Source organism: Juglans microcarpa x Juglans regia, chromosome 6D (assembly GCF_004785595.1).
Source record: "Juglans microcarpa x Juglans regia isolate MS1-56 chromosome 6D, Jm3101_v1.0, whole genome shotgun sequence".
Classification (NCBI taxonomy): domain Eukaryota; kingdom Viridiplantae; phylum Streptophyta; class Magnoliopsida; order Fagales; family Juglandaceae; genus Juglans; species Juglans microcarpa x Juglans regia.
Genome location: NC_054604.1, coordinates 9,883,373 through 9,904,717, shown reverse-complemented (window position 1 = coordinate 9,904,717; position 21,345 = coordinate 9,883,373). Strand labels below are relative to the sequence as shown.

General features: G+C 37.4%; 1 protein-coding gene across 5 annotated transcripts; it reads left to right on the top strand.

Annotated features, from left to right (window-relative positions):
• Window positions 1–240: 240 nt before the first annotated feature.
• LOC121235170 (ribosomal RNA large subunit methyltransferase I) lies at window positions 241–20,442 on the top strand. Of its 5 annotated transcripts, none has more exons than XM_041131450.1 (8): window positions 241–517; window positions 8,149–8,374; window positions 8,438–8,572; window positions 9,439–9,661; window positions 12,133–12,319; window positions 13,849–14,033; window positions 18,183–18,291; window positions 19,812–20,442. In XM_041131450.1, the coding sequence occupies exons 1-8, from the start codon at window positions 358–360 to the stop codon at window positions 19,883–19,885; spliced, it is 1,299 nt and encodes a 432-aa protein (XP_040987384.1). In that variant the 5' UTR covers window positions 241–357; the 3' UTR covers window positions 19,886–20,442. The 5 variants fall into 5 exon arrangements, with proteins under 5 accessions (XP_040987384.1, XP_040987386.1, XP_040987385.1 ...); XM_041131452.1 differs by having other exon boundaries at window positions 18,251–18,291; window positions 19,812–19,905; XM_041131448.1 differs by having other exon boundaries at window positions 243–517; window positions 18,154–18,291.
• The last annotated feature ends 903 nt before the right edge of the window (window positions 20,443–21,345 follow it).

The window sequence follows — 21,345 nt, the reverse complement described above, 5'->3', positions numbered from 1 at the left end:
AAGAGAGTTTTAAAATAGAAATAAGAGTCGTAATGAAATCATTTTCATATTTCACTATTATTTATAATTGAATTTTACTATTCATCATTCCCATACACTATATATTATATATATATATATATTATTTTTTAATTTTTTTTATTTTATTCTTCGTAAACTTATTAAATTTTTTTACTCATCATTTAAATACAATACATTTAGTAAGAATAAATATAAATGATGGATACAACTTACCGCTGAGGACCGGACCTAGTTGGATAGTGTACACCGGGTTTTCGGGTAAGCGCCAATGGGCCACCCATCGACACCCTAAATGGTATCAAAACACTGGATATACACATCCATGGAAAATGTGCAATGCATCGCTCAATAACTCGTTCCTTTTATGTTAAAAAACATGCAGCAGATTCCTTCACGCCTCATGAAGTCTCTAGCTTTTTCTTCACCACCAGGCATCACCATTCGCGAAGAAATTGCTTATTCTTTGCCCAAAGGTCTCTGCATGTTTGTGTGTGTGGTCGGTAGCTTTTCTATTACATTTGCTATATTGGCTGTCGGGGTTACTATGAAAGCGTTTCTTTCTCTGCTTGTTTTGTTTCTATATTGGCTTTTGGGGTATCTGAACCTTTTGGCTTCTGGGCATGTCCAAATTTGAGCTATAAATTGGATGTAAAGCCATAAGCGTTTAGCATTAAACATGTTTCTGTGACGTGGGGAATCGAAGGGGTAATTGCAAAATGGAATATGTTGGTTAAGTTGTAGTTTTTCCTTTTCCTCATAAAAATGGCTGCCAGACTTCTTCGGCATAATAGCAATGGCTCTCTTTTCCTATGAGTCCAACAATTTGACTGGGATCATTCTGAAGATAATTACAAAAAAACAGCAGAAAAAGGTTGAAGAGAAATCTGAAAAAAAAAAATTAGGGAGGCTGAACAAGACAATCCCTTTCCAGTAAAAGGTGCCAATTTGGCCACGTACAATCAACATCTAACAACACATGGATACTCTTTATATCAATTCCCGACTATTTTATTTTAATTCTAATGTTACCGCATCCCTTCCATGATCCCATGTTTCCAACGGCATGTTTAATGACGATGGGCTTGTAATGTTTGAGCTTCAGATGCTATCAGAAAGGCAATTTGAAAGATTCAATTCCCATAGTTCAGTAAAATTTGTGCTTTTCTCTCTCTGTTTTTTCAGTTTCCATTTTTATTCTGATAATTGAGTAGATCTATGCCATGCTCTTTTAAAGAGTCTTTATTGGTGAACACTCTTAGGGGTTGTTGACACGAGTATATTGGTGGCATACTTCTTAAGCTCATCTTTTGTAAAGGGTTCTGGTGGAGAGAAGGAATTAGCTGGGAAATGAAAGGAAGGATAACATAATTAACTGTAGGTGGCAAAATGGTGCGTGGCATTTAAATAGAATGGTGTGTTTTGATGAAGAAGGAAGGAAGGCTTGTGTAGAATAAAACAGGGTGTGCGTGTGTTAATGAAGTGGTGCGTTTAGGTAGTGTATGGGGCAGCAAAGGACTTAATAAAATGGTTGCATATTTGATGTAATGTTTGTAATAAATGGTGCGCTTCACTGGTTAGTAGCCGTAGATATAAAGCTTGAACTAGTGAAGTGTATTTTTCATTCTGGATGTTGTGGACTCTTTTGGTGTTTGGAGATTACTCAAAAATCTCTTCCAAGAAATGAGAATTGCTTTCTTGGTTCTGTTCTTGATTTCTTGAATTGTTTTCTTGAGTTTTCTTGCATTTCTTTGTTCTGAATTCTGGTGATTGTGTTGGAGATAAGTAGACCCGTAACAATTCATGTCAAAGAGACTGATCCTCTCATGGCAGAAAACACACGATCATTAGCCTTGAAGGCGCAGCACAAAGGTTCACTGAGGCAACAAGAAGGTATTGAGCATAATCATGTGATCTGTGGAATTACAGGCAGCTCATACCAACTCACTGATATGATTAGATCTTTCATAGAAAGTCAACAAGTTAATTCTGTCCCTAATGGTTCTTGTGGGGGTAGAGATATGAATCATGAGGAAGGGTTTTATGGGGTGGAGGGATGAATCAAGAGGAAAGGGGATCATTGCCAAGAGGGGTTAGATTGGATTTCCCCCACTTTGATAGTACCAAGCCTATCGGATGGATTTTTAAAGCCACCTAATACTTTGAATTCCATCAAACATCGGTGAACCAGAGGCTTTTAATGGCCTCTTATCACATGAAAGGCGAGGCTCTTGTGTGGTATCAAGATGCTGTGGATTGTGAAATTTTTACAAGTTGGGATTCCTTTGTGAAAGCCCTTCAAGTGAGGTTTGGCCCTACGGCCTACGATGATGCTATGGAGGCTTTAACTCGTTTAAAGCAAATGTCATCTGTGGTTGTTTACAAGGCACATTTTGAAGCCGTCAAACAGATTGAAATGATTGTCTGAAAAACATAAACTAAGTTGTTTCATGAGCGGGTTGAAGGATGAGATTCGATTGCCTGTTGGAATGCTCAATCCTATTAATCTGAATGTAGCCTTTGTTCTTGCAAAGATTCAAGAGGAATATTTGTGGGCTTCGAGGAAGTCATGGAGAAGCAGTACAGGAAATGTGGATAAGGGTAATTCTGAAGTAGGGGGAGATAGTGCTAGGGTACAGAAGGGTAGTGTTCCTATTAAGAAGATTTTTTCATCTCAAGTGGATGAGAAAAGAAGAAAAGACCTCTATTATCATTGTGATGAGAATTCTTTTTACTTATAAAAAAATAGTTATCATTGTGATGAGAAATGGAGTCCAGCTCATTTGTATAAGAATCCTTTTTTTTTTTTTTTTTATAAGTAAATACGTAACTTTATTGAATATAATGAAACTAGGCAATGCCCAAGTACACAAGAAGTATACAAAGCGAGACACCTAATTACATTCTAGTGAGCTGAAAAGAATATAGAAACTCATGGACATTCTCACCCTTCAAAACAAAAGTAGAAAACCACTGTAAAAGAGAAAATATAACAAAATTCCAAATTTCCCCCACTGCACGCTCCTTGTTGTTAAAGCACCTCTCATTCCTTTCCGACCATAGACAACACATTAAGCACAAAAGTATCATACGTCACACTGCTGCCAATTGTGCACTGAAATGCCTCTTGTTCCAGCACGTTAGTAATTCCGCCACACTCTTAGGCATTACCCAACTCAATCCGGCTCGGTCAAGGATACCAGCCCATAATTCCCCTGCCACCTCACAATGTAAAAGCAAGTGATCGATTGATTCTCCATTCTTTTTGCACATGTAGCACCACTCTATGACTACCATACCCCGCTTCCTTAAATTATCAACCGTCAAAATCTTTTCAAGCGCAGCTGTCCAAGTGAAAAATGCAACTTTAGGCGGATCTAGTACCTTCCAAATGCTCTTCCAAGGGAAGGAAGTGGGCTGTTGTATTGTCAAAACCTTATAAAAGGATTTAACAGTAAACTTTTTTCTCCTTGTTTGAATCCACAACATACGGTCACCCCTATTTCCTCCTACCTTTGCTCAATACAAGTAGCTATAAAAGGCTGCCATCTCATCAAGTTCCCAATCCTAAGCATTTTTAGCAAAAGTGACATTGCAAGTTACCGTCCCATTGGCACAACACAACAAATCTAAAACTGCCGCTTGCTGATTTCCAGCCATGTTAAATGCGACTGGAAAGGCAATGGAAAGAGGGCTCTCCCCACTCCAAGCATCAAACCAAAAGCAAAGTCTTGCTCCATCACCCACTCCAAACCTAATATGTTTTGCAAAGGTGGTCCACCCCTTTCTAATAAATTTTCATAGGCTTACTTCATATGACCCCCTACCCTCCTTAGAACACCATTCCCCCCACTCACTACCATCCTAAGGTGTACTTGTTGAAAGTAGAGCAGCCTTTGTTTGAGCAGTCATTGTTGGATGAGAATGAAGAAATATCCACTGTTGAGGAGGTGCAGGGAGGTGAGGAAGAAGGTTTAGAAGTTTCTATCCATGCAATCTCAGGTTGTTCAAATAACAATGCCATGAGATTACATGGAAGAATTGGGGCATGTTCTGTTGAGATCCTTGTAAATTCAGGAAGCACTCATAACTTCTTGGATTCATTAGTGGTTCAAGAAGCTAAGTTGAAGACTGAGAAGGATTCCAGTTTATAAGTCAAGGTTGCTAATGGAGCCAAGATACTGAGTCAAGGTAGATGTGAGGAGGTGATCAAAATCCAAGGGTCCAAGTTTTCAGTCCCTTTTCATGTGTTGACTTTAGGTGGCTGTGGTATCGTTCTTCAGGTACAATGGCTCAAGACCTTGGGTTCCATCTATTGGGATTTTACAAAAATGTCTATGAGTTTTAGATTGGGAACAAAAATTGTGATGTTGTAGGGAATTAAGTTTGGCAGTGAGTATGTGTTGGTTGGTAGCAAGGGGTTGAAGTCTGATTTTGTTAGAAAACAAGGGTGGTTTTCACAGTTGATGGCTGTGGATCAAAAGTTAGAGATTGACAGTCCTAAGGGTATCATTAGATTACCGTGCATTAAACCAAGAAACCATCAAGGACAAGTTTCTCATACTTGTTATTGATGAGTTGCTTGATGAACTCTTTGGAGCTAGAGTATTTTTTAAGCTGGATTTGAGGGCAGGCTACCAATAAATTCGAGTTAGGGATGTAGATATTCAAAAGACAGCCTTTAAAACTCATGACGGCCATTATGAATTCTCAGTCATGCATTTTGACCTTACAAATGCCCCTGCAACTTTCCAAGGGTTAATGAATAACATTTTCAAATCATTTTTGAAGAAGTTTGTTATAGCTTTTTTTTTTTTTTTTTTTTTATATGATATATTAGTTTATAGTTAGAATGTTGCTGACCATGTGTTGCATGTGAGAACTGTTTTGGAGGTGTTGAAGCAGCATACTTTGTATGCCAAATTGTCGAAATGCAAGTTTGGTGTTGAAGACATTGAGTATTTGGGTCACATTATCTCAAGCAGTGGGGTGCAGGCAGACCCTCCCAAAACTATAGTCATGGTGGAATGGCCTATACCTAGAACTTTGAAGTCATTGAGGGGGTTCTTGGGTCTTACCTATTACTATAGAAAATTCATAAGGAATTATAGTTCTATAGCAGCCTTGCTAACTGTTCTATTGAAAAAGAACTCATTTCATTGGAGTGAAGAAGCTGCCACAACCTTTGAGCAGTTGAAGCAAGCTGTAAGTCATCCTTCTGTTTTGAGATTGCCAGATTTTTCTAATGGCATTTACCATTGAGTGCGATGCTTTCGGGGTTGGGGGCTATCCTTATGCAAGAAGGCCAACCTATTACTTTTTAATTTTTATAGCAAGACTTTGAAGGGAAAAACCTTACTCTTAACAACCTATGAAAAAGAATTGTTGGCTTTAGTTTTTGCAGTAAGTAGATGGAGGCCTTACTTATTGGGGCATACCTTTAAGGTCAAAACAGATCAATAGGCCTTAAAGCACTTACTTGAACAAAAAATTGGAACTGAAGCTCAACACATTGATTACAAGAAGGGTAAGGAGAATTTAGTGGCTGATGCCCTCTCAAGAAGAACTGAGGAAGGATCAGCAACTCTTGCCTTGATTTCCTTTCCAACTCCCTTGGGGATAGAGGAACTTAAGGCTAGCTATTCATCATGCCCTAAGGTGTCTGAGATCATTTCTAAGGTGCATCAAGGGCAAAAGGGTCCCAAGTATTTTTTTATGTAATAGGGTTTGTTGTTGAGGAGAGGAAGATTGGTGGTGGTTCCTTCTTCATTGATCCAGGCCAAGATTTTGGAGTATATACACCATAATCCACAGGCAAGACATGTGGGATACCATAAAACTCTACAGAAGGCAAAGATGGATTTTGATTGGGAAGGTATGCGCAAAGACATCAAGAGATTGGTTAGAGAATGTGAAGTGTGCCTGGCCAATAAGTATGAAACCATCCAGTCACCTGGGTTGTTGCAGCCATTGTCAATACCTGATTCTCCATGGTTAGATATTGCCATGGATTTTATTGAAGGTTTGCCCCTCTCAAATGGGTACTCTATGGTTTTTTCTGTGGTGGATAGATTGACCAAGTTTGCACATTTTTTCCCCTTTGTCATCCTTACACAGCTAGCAAGGTAGCACAATTTTCTTTTCTAGAGTTTTTAAACTCAATGGGTTCTCTAAGGCCTGGTTTGTTTAATGAAACCATCTTATCTAATCATTACAACTTTCTCAAACTTCCAAACAAAAATACAATAAACAATCCAACTTTTTCAAATCCTAAAACAAAAATAATATTAAAATAATAATATTTTATTTAACTTTCAATTTTCAACTTTCGCCTCATCTCATCTCAACTCACTATCCAAACCAAGCCTAAGTCTATTGTCTCGAATAGGGACCTTGTTTTCACTAGCTCATTTTGGAAGCAACTATTTTACTTTCAAGGGACTTCCGTAGATTTCAGTTCAGCATACCACCCTCAATCTGACGGCCAAACAGAAGCATTGAATAAATGTTTAGAGAGTTATTTGAGGTGTTTCGGCAGCTAGAAACCAAAGGAGTGGAGTCTATGGTTGCCCATGGCTGAATGGTGTTATGACACCACAACACACTCTTCTATAAGGCTGACCCCTTTTGAGGCTCTCTATGGGTATGGCCCTCCTAAGCTGTTGTCCTACATTCCAGGCACCTCTACCAACGATGTAGTGGATCAACAATTGAAGTCAAGGGAACAACTATTGTCTTTGTTGAAAGAAAATATGCATAAGGGTTAGCACAGAATGAAGTTTTATGTTGAAAGGAACAAAACATAAAGGAGCTTCCAGGTGGGTGATTGGGTTTTTTTAAGACTCCAACCCTACAGACAAAAGACTATATCGATGAGGCACAGTATGAAGCTAGCTCTGCAAGGTTTTGCGGGCCTTTTCAGGTGTTGCAGAAAATTGGGTCAATAGCTTATAAACTGAGTTTGCCAGCTTCCTCAAGAATAGACCCAGTTTTTTGTGTCTTGTTTGGAGAAGAAACTTGGGCAGAATGTCACACCATTGCCAACATTACCTCCAACTGATTCACAGGGGCAAATCCAACCTGAACCAGAACAGATTTTAGAAAGAAGAATGAGGAAGTGTGGTAATCATGCATTGACTAAGGTGTTAATCAAATGGGTAGGAGCACCAGTAGAAGACAACTCTTGTGAGTCCTGTGGAAGTTGAGGAATCTTTACCCACACCTTGTGGGCAAGGTTCTTTAATGAGGGGGAGATTGTCAAGGCCTTGTGGACAAGACCGTTAAAGGGGAGGAGAACGTAAAGGGTTCTGGTGGAGAGAAGGAATTAGTTGGGAAATGAAAGGAAGGATAACAGAATTAATTGTAGGTGGCAAAATGGTGCGTGTCATTTAAATAGAACGGCGCGTTTTGATGAAGAAGGAAGGAAGGCTTGTGTTGAATAAAACAGGGGATGCATGTGTTAATGAAGCGCTGTGTTTAGGTAGTGTATGGGGCAGCAGAGGACTTAATAAAACTGTTGCGTATTTGATGTAATGTTTGTAATAAACAATGCGTTTCACTGGTTAGTAGCGGTAAATATAAAGCTTGAATTAGTGAAGTGTATTTTTCATTCTGGATGTTGTGGATTCTTTGGAGTCTGGAGGTTACTCGAAAATCTCTTCCAAGAAATAAGAATTGCTTTCTTGGTTCTGTTCTTGAATTGTTTTCTTGAGTTTTCTTGCATTTCTTTGTTCTGAATTCTGGTGACCGTGTTGGAGATAAGCATAATCGTAACATTTTTCCCATCATATTCTAAAATCTAACATTCATTGTCTGCAATTTACTCTTATGCAATAGATATTTCAGGCCTGTATACCACTTTAACTTTATAAAATGTTTGCATTGTGGCCCAGACGTGTATTTATAGTTTCCTTATCCTTTGATGTGGGTGATATCTGAACATCGCATCTTATCATCTTTCCCTATTATATTTATACTCCAGATACCATAATTTTGCGAGTCTAAACCTTCTGTTACACGGTCATTGCATTCTTTTTGCCTCGTCCAATTTGAGCAAAGTGTTATGTGTGAAACCGTACATAGATTTGTTTGACATTAGAAACCTTGTTGTTATTGGTTTGTGTTTGGTAGGGGTTGCAACGGTTGTACTAAAGAAGGGGAAGGCACAACTCTTTAAAAAGGGTAGTCCAATGGTGTACAGTGGAGCAGTTGATAGAATACTTGGTAGACCACCACCAAGAACTGGAGATATTGTGCTGGTAGCTGATGGGGCAGAGAAACCAATCGGATGGGGATTGTATAATTCAGTCTCCATGTTCTGTGTTCGGCTTATGCAGCTAGAAGAGGAATTAACAAGGTACTTACTTTGTTTGGTTATATCACCTTCACAACGATGCTAAACTGTATCTATATGATGCAGAGATCCTTCATGTGCTTTCAACATGAAGAAACTGCTTGAAGCAAGAATAGATGCAGCAAGAGAACTACGTGAGAGTTTGGGGCTTCCGTCAGCCAATACAAATGCATATCGTCTTGTAAATAGCGAAGGAGATAGGTATTGACCATTAATTGAACTTGTTATGGGTGCTCTTCCCCCATCGCTCCTCCCCTCTTAATAACTTCTTCCAAATTCATAAAAGTTTACAGTTTGATTTGATTCTAAGATAAGGGATTTTATAACATTTTCCCCCTCACTATTCATTAATGCATTTGTGCATATGCATACATGCTATCCCCATCCACAATATTTTGGACAAGGTCTGTGCGGGCTTAATTAGGTTATGCTGTATAGAGTGATAGACCTTTGGCACGTCAGAGAGGCTGTTTTGTTTGCTCTGAAAGTTATACTTTTATGGAAGATGATTCCCATCTTGTGTTATGTGGTGCATTTGGAGGGAAAATAATGATCGGACTTTCAAGAATTGTGAGGAGACAAAGTTAGAAGTGTTTTGTAGGACTCTTTTCTCCTGGATGGTTGCTTAATGTCTTCTATTTCTAGTTATCAGATTTGATACATTTTTTCCTTGTTTTGCTTAGGTGTCTATCATGTATACTCCCTGTGTACCTAGATTGCATCCTTTTTATTATCAATAAAGTTTAACTTACCAAAACAATTTTCTAGCAGCAATGTGAGGCTTTAGGTTTGGCTATGCTTAAGGTGGGTGGCACATTATTATATGGAGTGAAATTAAGTTTATATTGGGGTTGTACCTTTTTTTTTTTTTTTGGGGGGAGGAGGTTTGCAGCCCCGGTGTTATGATACGGGTGTATTCGGAATTACTATGTACTGCAATAGGGTTTGGTTATATAATCTTTTGGTGTGGTTGGTTCTTTGGAGTATTTTCATTCCCCTTTCTATTTTACATTGAATTGTTTCTGGACATGCTAGTACACTTATTGAATGTCAGTGCTTTTTCTCAGATTGTCTGGATTAATTGTTGATGTTTTTGGAGACATAGCTGTTATAGCATCATCAGCTGCTTGGGTTGAGAAGTACAAACAAGAAATTGAAGCTGGCATCAGTAGGATTGATGAAATTAATCATATATTCTGGAGACCTTCTGTTGAAATTTTGAAAGAAGAAGGAATCAATTTATCAGAGTTGAAGGAAATGCATCCATCTGCTTGTCCTGAAAGAACTAAGGTAGAAAATCCTTCGAAGCATTATATATTGATCATTTGAAATTGTTCTCTTCTGCGAGCTCTTCAATTCATGAGTATCAAGAAGAAATTGCTAAAAGCTGAAATTGAAGCTACAATAATATGCACTACACTATGTATTCTCCCCAAATCGTACACTCATGGTCCTGAGTCGAAAAATTAGCTTGTTTCTTATGTGTTTTCAGCATGGTGCTATCATACCATCGTGTGCACTATAATATGAATACAACACAAAGGAACCTCCTGTTTCCCAAAAATCCCATACTTGTCAAATCTATCAACTTAAGTATTGTTTGAATATTTTTTGTACAACTCAATAACTATTGTTTGTTTAGATAAGCAGCTACTTATCATATGAAGGCTTACATGTCTTGTGCAATGAGAGAGGTGGTTGGTGGCTAGGGACAGTGTTGCCGTCAGCGGCAAGTGGGTGTGTGTGTTTGATGCATAGTGGAGGGGTCCAGTGGTCACGGGAGGGAAGGGGGAGACAGCACGGAGAGAGAAGAAGGGGGAAGGAATCTGGCTTAGGGTTTTCAGGTACCCAAACGACGCTGTTTTTAGTAGTGGGCTGAGTGGACTTCTAAAGACTTGGGGTCTTAGAGGCAGGCTGTGCTTGGGCCCTCTTTGGGGCTGAGCTTCACAGTTTTTGACTGTCTAAGTAGTTTTCCGACTCTCCTTTTGGAAATCGTTAGTGGGCACAAGCAAATCGCACAAAAGGCGGTCACTTGCTATAGAGAGAGAAAGCAATGGAGGAGAAAGGGAAACACGGTAGAAAAGCTTACCGTGGCAGCACGATGGTGGCTGATCTAGTGATTTTTGGGGTTGAATAAAGTGATTGAATGCAGTGGGTGTCTCGGTTTGTACTGGCTTGCTTGGGTGGTGCTAGGGTGGTTTGTGGTGGTCTGGGTATGAGGGAAGTGGAGGTGGCTGCTGGGATGGTGAACGGCGGTGCTATGGCTGACGAGAATGTGAGGAAGTGTCTAGTAGTTTGGCTGTGGTGGCTTGATGTGAGGAAAGAATGCTATGGTTTTTGGGGAAATTGTAGAAGGAGAGGAGATATAATGATAGGGAAAGGGTGTTCAACGTTTCAACTTGGAGTCTGTTATTGGCTGCCGTAACGCTAACCTGCTGAAGGGTCATTTGGGAGGAGAGAGAGAACAACGAAAGTTTAAAAGCATTGCACAACAGTTTAATAAACATGGGACTTGGAGTGGCTGTGATTGCTAGTGGGCATCATGTGGTTTATCCTTTTACAGAGGACTAGGTCAATCACCGGGATTTGGTCAATGATGATTTTAAAACAAAAATCTTGACTAATGATTCAACTACATTTTTTCTTTTAATAAATAAAATTAATAATAATAATCCGAATAAAAAATGAACTGCTTATTAATGAAATAGAAATTGATAAAAACTCATAATAATAACAATAATAGAATGTTTACAATAATATTTAAAATAAATAAATAAACCAAAAATTATTTTATGGCCTAATTTAGGATCCATATGTTGCACTCAAGTTACATATGGGCCTATACTCCAAATGGACTCGTCAATGGTACTATTGGAGCTCCTTGGAATCGTTATAAAGAACAAGAACTTTTTCCTACCAAGCAATGTGAGATCCCATTCATCACCTATATTTACTCAACATGGGATTTCACAATCTTCCCGCTTATATTCCCGACGTCCTCTTTGGGCCATTCCATCATTGGTAGCATGACTCAAGTCCCGCATTTCTAGTTGGAATTGACTCTTATATCGTTTGTGATGCCCCAGGTGAAGTCCTAGCCACATATGTGCCCATACTCTAAAAGGACTAGCCAATGTTACAATTGGAGACCTTTGGAATCATTATAAAACCAAGAGCTTCTCCCTCCTAAGTGATGTAGGATCCCATTCACCACCTATTCACTCAATATGGGATATCAGTAATATTGATTTCTCTTAAATAACCAAATTCTAAAAACTAGCATAACTCTGTTGAATTTTTTTCTACCGTTAGAAATCCTAGTTATCATTTGTGCGTGGTCATGATTTCAATTGGCATGTGTACTGGGCCATTCACCTTCTAAGGATCTTCTGATTGAAGAATTTTACTTAACACCATGTATTGAATATAGGAAGATCGTAATGGATTGTTTAGGAGGGAGAAGTTACTGTTCTTTATATTGATTACAGGGGCTCCACTTGTGGCCTTGACTAGTCTTTTTGGAGAGAGAGCCTAGATGTGGCTTGGGTTTCCTTGGGTTACATACTTTCATGGAATCAAAGATTTTGAAGTAAATTAGGAGAAATAATTATGCTTCTATACTGAATGAGCAGTGATTCTAAGCTAATCTATAGCAGGTTTTATCTTTGTGCAACTTGTATATTATTTACAGCGGCTTCCCCTTGAAATGTCGGTGCCTTGTCTTGTGCCTGCTAACTTGTGGTTTTTTCCCCTAATGCTAGGTAATGGAAAATGGAATTTTTTATGCAATTTCATTGGACGGGCAGAAGACCGGATTTTATGCTGATCAGCGCGAAAACCGTCAGTTCATATCAACAATTTCGGGTGGTAAAAAAGTTCTTGATATTTTCTGCTACAGTGGTGGTTTTGCTCTGAATGCAGCACGTGGGGGTGCTGTTAATGTCACTGGTATAAGTTTTTCTGACTCATTTATTTTTCTTTATCACTTCGTTCTAAATGTGACCTTAATCTATGGTCACGACTATGGGGCTCCACTTGACCATCTCATGTAAATTTTGCTAAATACAGATTTGAACTTCTTGAAGCCATTATTGACGTTTGTTTTGAATTTGATTTACTATTTTTTTGTGGCAAAGATCTTTTTCTTAATTGAAATTCATAAAGTTTGGCCATGATGGATGAAATTTTTTTTCAAATGTATTTTTAGTTGAATCTAAACAGAACTGTTCCAATTTGAAGGAGTCCAGATTTGGCCAAAGGATTTATTTCACAACTTTCCTAATTCAAAGTAATTGAAACCAACCAACGCATTGATTGTGGTGAATTCTAGTTCTTTTTTCCAATCTGGCCTGTTGCTCATTCTTTGGGATGTCATTTGTCATAATTGGACACAGGAACCTAGCAGTTACATAATTAGAGGTTGTTTTATGAGGTATAGTAGGGAGGGCTGCAGATTTTTATTGGCAACGGGTGTCCAGGAATAGCTTCCTGACTAATCCCGGGGTGCACAGGCCCTTGGCAAGGAGCTTCTCATAAGTGCATCTCGATAATTCAAGGGGAAAATCCCCCAGTCCGATGGCCCCTAGAAATTGTTTGCACCCGATGGGATTTGAACCTTGGATCTTGGAGGGAAAAGCTCAGCTGGAAGCAATCCTTTGGCTGCTTCTCAAAAGCCACCTTTGATGTACTAGATGTCTTTTTCAAAAAGGAGTTATGTGCGCACTGTGCCCCTTTGGTTGGGGCGCTTTGCTTGACCTGATTGTTGTGCCAAGGGCTGGTGGTGCGTTGAGCAGCTCTGAGTTCCGTTCGCCGGGCCCCTGACGGTAGGCTATACAGCAGGCTAGAGACTTATGTTGTGTGCTGCCAAAAACTGCCAACAACCATCTTACAAGTAGCTTTTGCTTTTTAAAAGCTGAAGCATCCCCCCCCCCCCCCCCACCCACAAAAAAAAAAAAAAAAAAAAGAGGGCTAAGTTTATTAAAAGATTATAGATTGTTTTCACTTGTTTCAATAAAATTTTATTTTACTTCCAAAAAAAAAATTATAGATTGTTTCATAGATAACAAACCGTGATCATGAGCTTGTTGGAAATTAATAATAAGGCAATTGGCCTATGTATTTTTGGAGAAGCTAAAAGGGCCATTAGAGGTTATGAATTGCTTTCTTACAGACAACCCCAACTCCTGGTATGGATACACCTGTAGTGCATTCATTACCTTGAGCTTCATATTGTATTGGCTTTTTGTATCCTTTGTTAATATGTATAGCATTGCTTTTAGGGGTTCAAGGAGAACTCATCATGTGAGGCTTTCATTATTATATAATCTTCTCTGTATTTATTCTCAAGAGCACTTCTTGACCAGGACAGTCTATGTTATTCTAGATTCTATTTGAGGAAGTCATTTTCAGATTGCGTGTATCGCTAAAGCTAAAGAAGTTTCCCGACTATAAATTATAATATATCTGTATACTCTCAGGGGTTGATACATCATTGCCAGCTCTGGAGCTTGCAAAAGAAAATATTGTTCTTAACGACATGGATCCAAGAAGAATAACCTTTCTCAGAGAAGATGCAATGGAATTTATGAAGGGTGCTCTTTCTAGGAATGAATTGTGGGACTTAGTCGTTGTCGATCCTCCTAAACTAGCACCACGAAGAAAGGTGACATGCATTGTTAATGTTTATCAATGTGCAATGAGGTTAGGATTGATTAATTTCATACAGAGAAATAATATCCCAACCTGATTAGGGATAACATATTTAGTTATTTGTGGGCTTGACACATTGGGAACAACTCGAGCTTTAGATCAATCCAAGAACCAAAAGTACCTAAGTGATGGTTTGAACTGGCTTTATTTTGGGTTGCAGTTTTCAATGTCTTAGGGTATCTGAACTTTTTGTTTTGCTGTCAATTTCTTCTATGGCTTTATTTTTGGTTGCAGTCTTCAGCTTCTTAGGGTATCTGAACTTTTGTTTTGCTGTCAACTTCTTCTAGAACTTCATATGTGAACTTATGAGCTATTTGTTTGCTTGTATTATCCAAATTACCAATAGATACGTCGCTGTGATGGCTCCAAAATCTTTATCATCTTATCTCAAGTCAGCAATTTTTTGAAAAACCATCGGTGGAAATAATTATCCCTAAGGTTGGGAAGGAGTAAATTACTTGCGTTACCAATCATATATGAATTCAGCTACTAGTAATTTTCCTCTTAAGCCCCAGTTTATAATTGACCTTTTGGAGATGTTGTGTGGCATGTATGAAATATGATATATGAAGCTCATATTAACATCATCATAATTTTGGATTTTCCTTTTAGTAAACAAGGCGACCTTGAAGAATTTCTTTGGATTTATTTTTTCTATGAATAATTTGGTTGTCTGGGAAGGGGGGACAAGGTTGGATTAGCTTAATTCATGTGGGTTGATGCCCATAAGCTAAACAATTAAAAGAAACATTTAAATGTGGTGTTAATAAGTGCTGGCAGATGAGAATGGGCATTGACTTGGCTCCAAAGGTAGAAGCATTCATGTTACCCTTATTTGATAATAGTAGGGTTTCAAAGCTTAGGTAGCATTCAAAGACCTTTAATTTACATAAATGATGGAAGAAAAAGACTATATATATAAAGCAATCTTATTCAATAGCAAAAGGCTGCAACTCAAGTACACATGAAGTATACAGTAGTAAACACCCAGCTAGGGGATGAGGAAAAAGAACTCAATTTCATGAAATGAGAAAAGGAAACTATTGTATGCAGCTATCCAAACATTAAGTGCCCGTTTGAATAGTGAGATGAGATGAGATGAATTGAGATGGTTCTTGAATAGTAGCGAGATTATTAGTTGAAATTAGATGAGATGAGATGAATTGAGATTGTTCGTGAATAGTAGCGAGATTATTAGTTGAAATTAGATGAGATGAGATGAGGTGAGCTATATCCAAATGGGCCCAAGAGAGTTGAACATAATAACTCGTAATTCTAACATTGTCCTCTCACAATCTTTGGAGGTCCAAGCATTATGTTCCCTCCAAATACACTACCACATCATAGACAAAGAGAACCATCCAAACCTCTAAATTGCTATGGCTACCTAGTGGACTTTGTCAACAAGCCATCAAGTCCATCTAGGGCTGTAAATGAACCAATCCGTACAATTGCTCGCCCAATACTCACTCGGCTAAACTCGAATCGAGCTCAACTCGTAAAAAAAACTTGATTGTGAAAGCAGAAATCCGCTTGATTAGTAAATGACATACTCGTTAAACTCAACTCGATTCAGTTAATGCTCGTTAAGGTCCGCTCGTTTATGCTAGACTTGGCTCATTAGCTCGACTTGATTAGTGCTCGTCCATAAATCATTCAATATATATGTATATATATGTATAATTTATTCCTATATATTAAGACTCATATATATATGCTTTTGTATATATTAAATTTAATAATAAGTATAGTAACCTTTATAATTAAATATGTAGCATGTAACCCAGTTACTTATGCATTGTCATTTATACCTATATATTGAATATAGTCCATAATTATGCATAAGTTACTTAAGTAGTTAAGTGATTAAATTATAGTAGCTATTTCATAATATTTATAATAGTTAGTATGTAGGACTTTGTAGTTTCATATACTATAATGTAGGAACCATATAAGAAATGTATTCATAAAAATGTTATAATATTGTAATTTAATATAAGGTTTTTATATTAGTTGTAAAAATTTCATTAAATTTAATACTTTTTTTGTAATTTGGTATTTTTAATTATTCAATTCATTCAAAAATAAAGAATAATATTTAAAAGAGTATGAGCAAAACTCAAGTAATAACTCGACTCGGCTCGGGCTTGTTAAGGAGCATGGGCAAAGATCGATAAATAATTCGACTCAGCTTGAGCTCGTGTTTGATCAACTCGACGAGCTCCCAGCTCGAGTTATTTGAGTCCAGCTTGACTCGATAACCCAAAGATTGACTTGTCTCAGATCAATTACAGCCCTAAGTTCATCACTTGCTCGGGCATGACCAACACGATCCCAAAGGTATGGAATGTCAATGCCCATAGATCCCTAGCCACCTTGCAGTGAATCAGAAAATGATCAATACTTTCTGCCTTGCATGCACATACAACACCAATCCATTGCTTCGACATTTCTCTTATTCAAGTTATTCACCAAGGCCAACATCCAAACAAAGAATGCACCCTTGATGGCGCCTTTTTTCTTTAAATATTCTTCGAAAGGAAAGAAGGATTGACTTGGGGGTAGAGTGCATGTCAGTAAGACTTGACCTTAAAGGTTCTTTGGAAGCAATCTAACAAATCTTATCAACACCACCTACTCTCAACTTGAAAGATTGCAAACAATTAAAGAATGAAATTGTCAATTATCAGAGATATTCAAAAGTTCTGCTACCGACTCCTCCTTACAGTTAGCATTCTAAATAATGACAAGAAAGCTATCTTCAAAGGCTGATTCCTACACTACACATTGTGCCAAAATTTGATGATAGATACATCTTCCACCTCAAATTTAACACACCATGAGAAATCCCCCCATATTCTCCTAATGTTTTTCCACAATCCAAGACCAAAAGTCTTAGTGACCACATTTGAACACCATACATATTACCGAATTTGATTTCCACCACCAATCTTTGCAAAGCTTCTATCTCTGGTTCATCATGCCATACCACTTATCTTACAGAGCTTTGTTAAACAATAGCAGGTTTTCAACCCCCAAACCACTTGAAGAAATCTGGGTGTAAATCCCAATGACACTTGAATTGTTTCACAATAGTTCTCATTGAAGTGTCCCAAGTGCAATCCAAAGGTTTTGGTGCATTTGTTGTACTAGTTTTGGGCCCATAACAATGAGCTCTTAGAAAATCGTCTGTTCACTGTTTTGGAGCATTTTCAAAATTAATATTGTATTTTCTGTGAGAGAATTACCCTGCAAGCCATACACCATTGAAAACCTCTATGTATCTAGTTTTAAAAGCATCAACCGCAGTCCAATTTGGAGAATTTTAGAGAAGTTATGGCAATTTAATCACCAGTTATCTGTGCTGACTGTTAGCAATCAGAAGTAGCAAGTTTTGGTAGTCAGCATGTTTCATCTTCCAGAGGCCTTTTCTTGTTCCTAAGCAGAGTTTATGAGTCGTATTAGTTGTGGTTTGAATATTTACTTGTCTTAAATCTTTCCTTAAATATTTGTGTTGAGGTTGTTATTATGGAGGTGTGAGAATATTTCATGAGTGCCTACCTGTACTTCAAGAGTTGTTCCAAGTTAGATCTCTATAGGTCTATAGCTATGTATGAGCTTTTCGGTTTTTTGAGTTTGAATAAATCAACCTTCGGCTTCTTTGGAAGAAGATTTTCTTCTTGTTTAAAGTTTATTCTTGCAATGATGGTGAGTTTTTATTTGTATCTTTTGCTGGATATTATTGAATGATGCCTGATGAGCATTTTGGTGACTGTATTACTTTTCTCACTTGCTCTCAAAAAAGTTTGGTATCAATACTGTACTTGTTTTGTTAGATGCTTTGAGTTTGAGTCACAGTTTGCTTCTTTACACATCTTTCAGCCTTTTTCTATTTATTAAATGGGGTAGAGTGTAGAGTCAGGATTCGAACTCAGGATATTTGCTCTGATATCATGTGAAATCATCACTTGTTCCAAAAGCTTAACCTGATTGTAAAACGTAGATTTAATCATTTATATTTGTTGTAACATTTTTTAAGTTTGCTTCTGCTCATGGGGTCACTATTCAATTAGGTTTTACAAAGTGCATTAGGCATGTACAGAACTTTAAACTCTTTAGCAATGCGGTTAACAAGGAGGGGTGGACTTCTCATGACCTGTTCATGTTCAGGAGCTGTGACCCAAAGTGGCATGTTTTTGTCTACTCTCCAGGCAAGTAATTTTTTCTGTACTGTGTTACCTGACTGAAAATCAATGCTGTGATCAACTTCTCAGTATCATCTTCATTTCTGTACTAGAGAATTACCTGCTACATTTTGTAATCTCGGCGATCCTTCCCTCATTCTTTTTCTTTCTTTGGTAATATCTAACTTTTTGATATGAAAGAAAAAAGAGTGACATTATATATGGAATAATCTAAAACCAGGATGTGGTGTGAAAAGGCCTTTTACGCCCTCCAACCAAAAGCTGTCAGTCACATCAACTTTTTCATCATACCTAAAATACACTCATCCACATAGAATAAAAAATTATTATTTTCTTTTTGTTTTTTTAAAAAACTAATGGTGGCTGCTGGCCACTGAATTCCACCCAACTCCGGTGACCTCTCAGGGTGGCGGCCACCCCAAGTAATGGCCGGAGTAGTAATTAAAGTTGTCTTGAAAATAATTAGCAGTAGGGTTTTTAAGAATTTAGTGTTCATATTTTAGGGTTTTAGAAATTTTCTTTTAAAAAATTTAATTAGGTGCAATTTAGTTCGTTGTAGAATTGGTAGAATTATGATGTCGTGGTATGTGATTGGTGGTGTAAAAGTCAATTTTACACTACGTCCTAACCAAAGATGCATCTTTATATAACCCCTTAATTTAAGAAACTAATACCAAGGCTATATAGTATATACACTGGATGGGGCTATATCTACCTTAGAAAGCCAGCGTGCTGAGTCTGGAACTTGTTCAGGAATAATGATACAGCCACAACCTCTTTGACAACTTTTTTAACAACTCTGCTTTAAAATGGAGGGCATTTTCTATAAAATCATTTGACTATTTTACTGAGAATTGTTTTTTTATAAAATTCTCTCAATTTAAAGTAGAGTTGTAAAAGATATGTAAAAAATGTAGTATCTTTATCATTTTCTATTAAACTGGTAGTTGGGAGTAGATTGATAATTGCAAATGCTATGGTAAGGAAAAAGAGTTATGGATTCTCCTTCAACTTTCTTACCGATAAACCCATCCAATAAACTGCAACTTGCCCTTCAAAAAATATATATTTAAAGAAAGAGGTAAAAAAAAAAAATTAGAAAATTTTCAGGAAAAGTAAAAGGAAAAGATATTTAAAACTGTTCTTGAGAAAGTGCTTGATTCTCTGCTTTCTTATCAATAAATCCACCCAAGAACTGCCATTCTCCCCTACTCTCACCACAAATAAAGCTTAAAATGATGATGATGATAATAATAAAGATATTGGAAGGCTTCCTTGATACAATACTTTCATTTGTGTTCCCTAGTCCTTTTATTTTAATGGAATAAATCAATGGGTGAATAGATGAAGCCCCTTCCACTGAAATGGAGTCAGTAATATTACATGTTAAAATCAAGATTTCTTCCCAGAAGTTTTGGCCACAAGTGTGCAGTTTGAGGGGCAAGCATGTAGTCACTTCTCTTTAATTGGAAGAAAGTAACAGGTTTCTCTAATAGACTTCAACAACATCTTTTCTTTGTGATCAGGGTGCTGCATCAATGGCAGAGAGGAAAATTACTGTTCTACGACAGGCGGGAGCAGCCTGCGATCATCCTATTGACCCATCCTACCCAGAAGGTGCATATCTTTCCAATGTTTTCCTAAGAGTACTGTGAATGGAAAGCCATCATCTGATGAAAAGAAAGGGAAAGCCTCCGTGAAGTGCTGAATCTAACCCATATAGAGAGGACCAGAATCTTGCAAAACATGAATATCATGTAGAGCAACTAAGCCTATCCTGCAGATAGCAAATCCTATCCACTGCTTAATTTCTTATCTAGAGCTGCATTTTTCGATCAAATCATAGATGATCATTTAGGTTCTCGCCATCTCAATTAATGTTCTTTCTCATAATCCTTGTCCTTGTAGCTCCTTTATACTGTTGCTCCCCACTTATAGATGCAGACTTATATGGGTCTTTAATGCTCATAAAAAACCACCTTAAATGGACTTTTGTGCAACTTATCCAGATTTTTTTCCTTTCTCATTGGAGTTGCATTGGGTTTATGTGTTACCAATGGAAATTAGCCCTCTTTTTCCCCAAAACCCCGCTTCCTAAGACACAAGCTGGATTTGATTTCTAATTATTTATACGACCATGAGAGATTTATCAGTTGAGCTAATTGGTACCTACTTTTGTGTTGCTTTTTTTTTTTTTTTAGCACTAGTGTTGTATTTGATGATATTTGAGTTGGAGATTTATTCCCAGTGGAGAACATTATCCAATTCCAAAGGGCAATAGCATGATGCATGATTTATTATTGTTATTATTATTAGAAGCATTGACACATTCTCAGAACAGGAGTCTAGAGTCTAGTTCATGAATACCAATAAATTGCTTTTATCCTTTGCTTTTGGGTAAATCGATCGTTCTGTCTTACAGATTCAAAATCTTCAAAATTTTCACACGAGTCGACTTCCTGAAGAGGTCAAAAGACTCCAAAGAACAACAGTAATTTTGAAGTTATATCATACATAGATAAGATCAAAGGGAACAAATAAGAACATAGGAGCAGTTACACATGGTCTTAAAACAATATTTCAAAGGAGATCCTCTAGTGATCGCCACTTCTTTCACGCAATCTGAGACTACCAAGTACCAACATTAGCAACAGACGTCGGATCTCTACTTGGATCCAATGCCTATAAAGCTGAGAAATTCCATAAAATCCATGGAATAATAACTTGTCGTGTAGCCATGTGATTGGCGCAAGTACTTTGATTACCGAGTATGAGCATTGCTACGTTCACAGAAAATGGGTCTCGAATAAGGATCCCGAACAGTCTATTTTATTTTTCTATTTTTCTTTTCTTTATTTTTCATGTATTTTTTTAATCATCATAAACATTTTTAAAAAAAATAAAAAATTCACAATATCATTAAGAAACACTTTCTTAATCACTAAGTTAAAAAAAATTCATTCAGAATACAAATTCGGGACCTATTTTCGAGACAAAAAGTATTTCTCATAAAATATATATGCAAGACAAAACAGTTTGAAAGAATGCAAGATTTTCCGG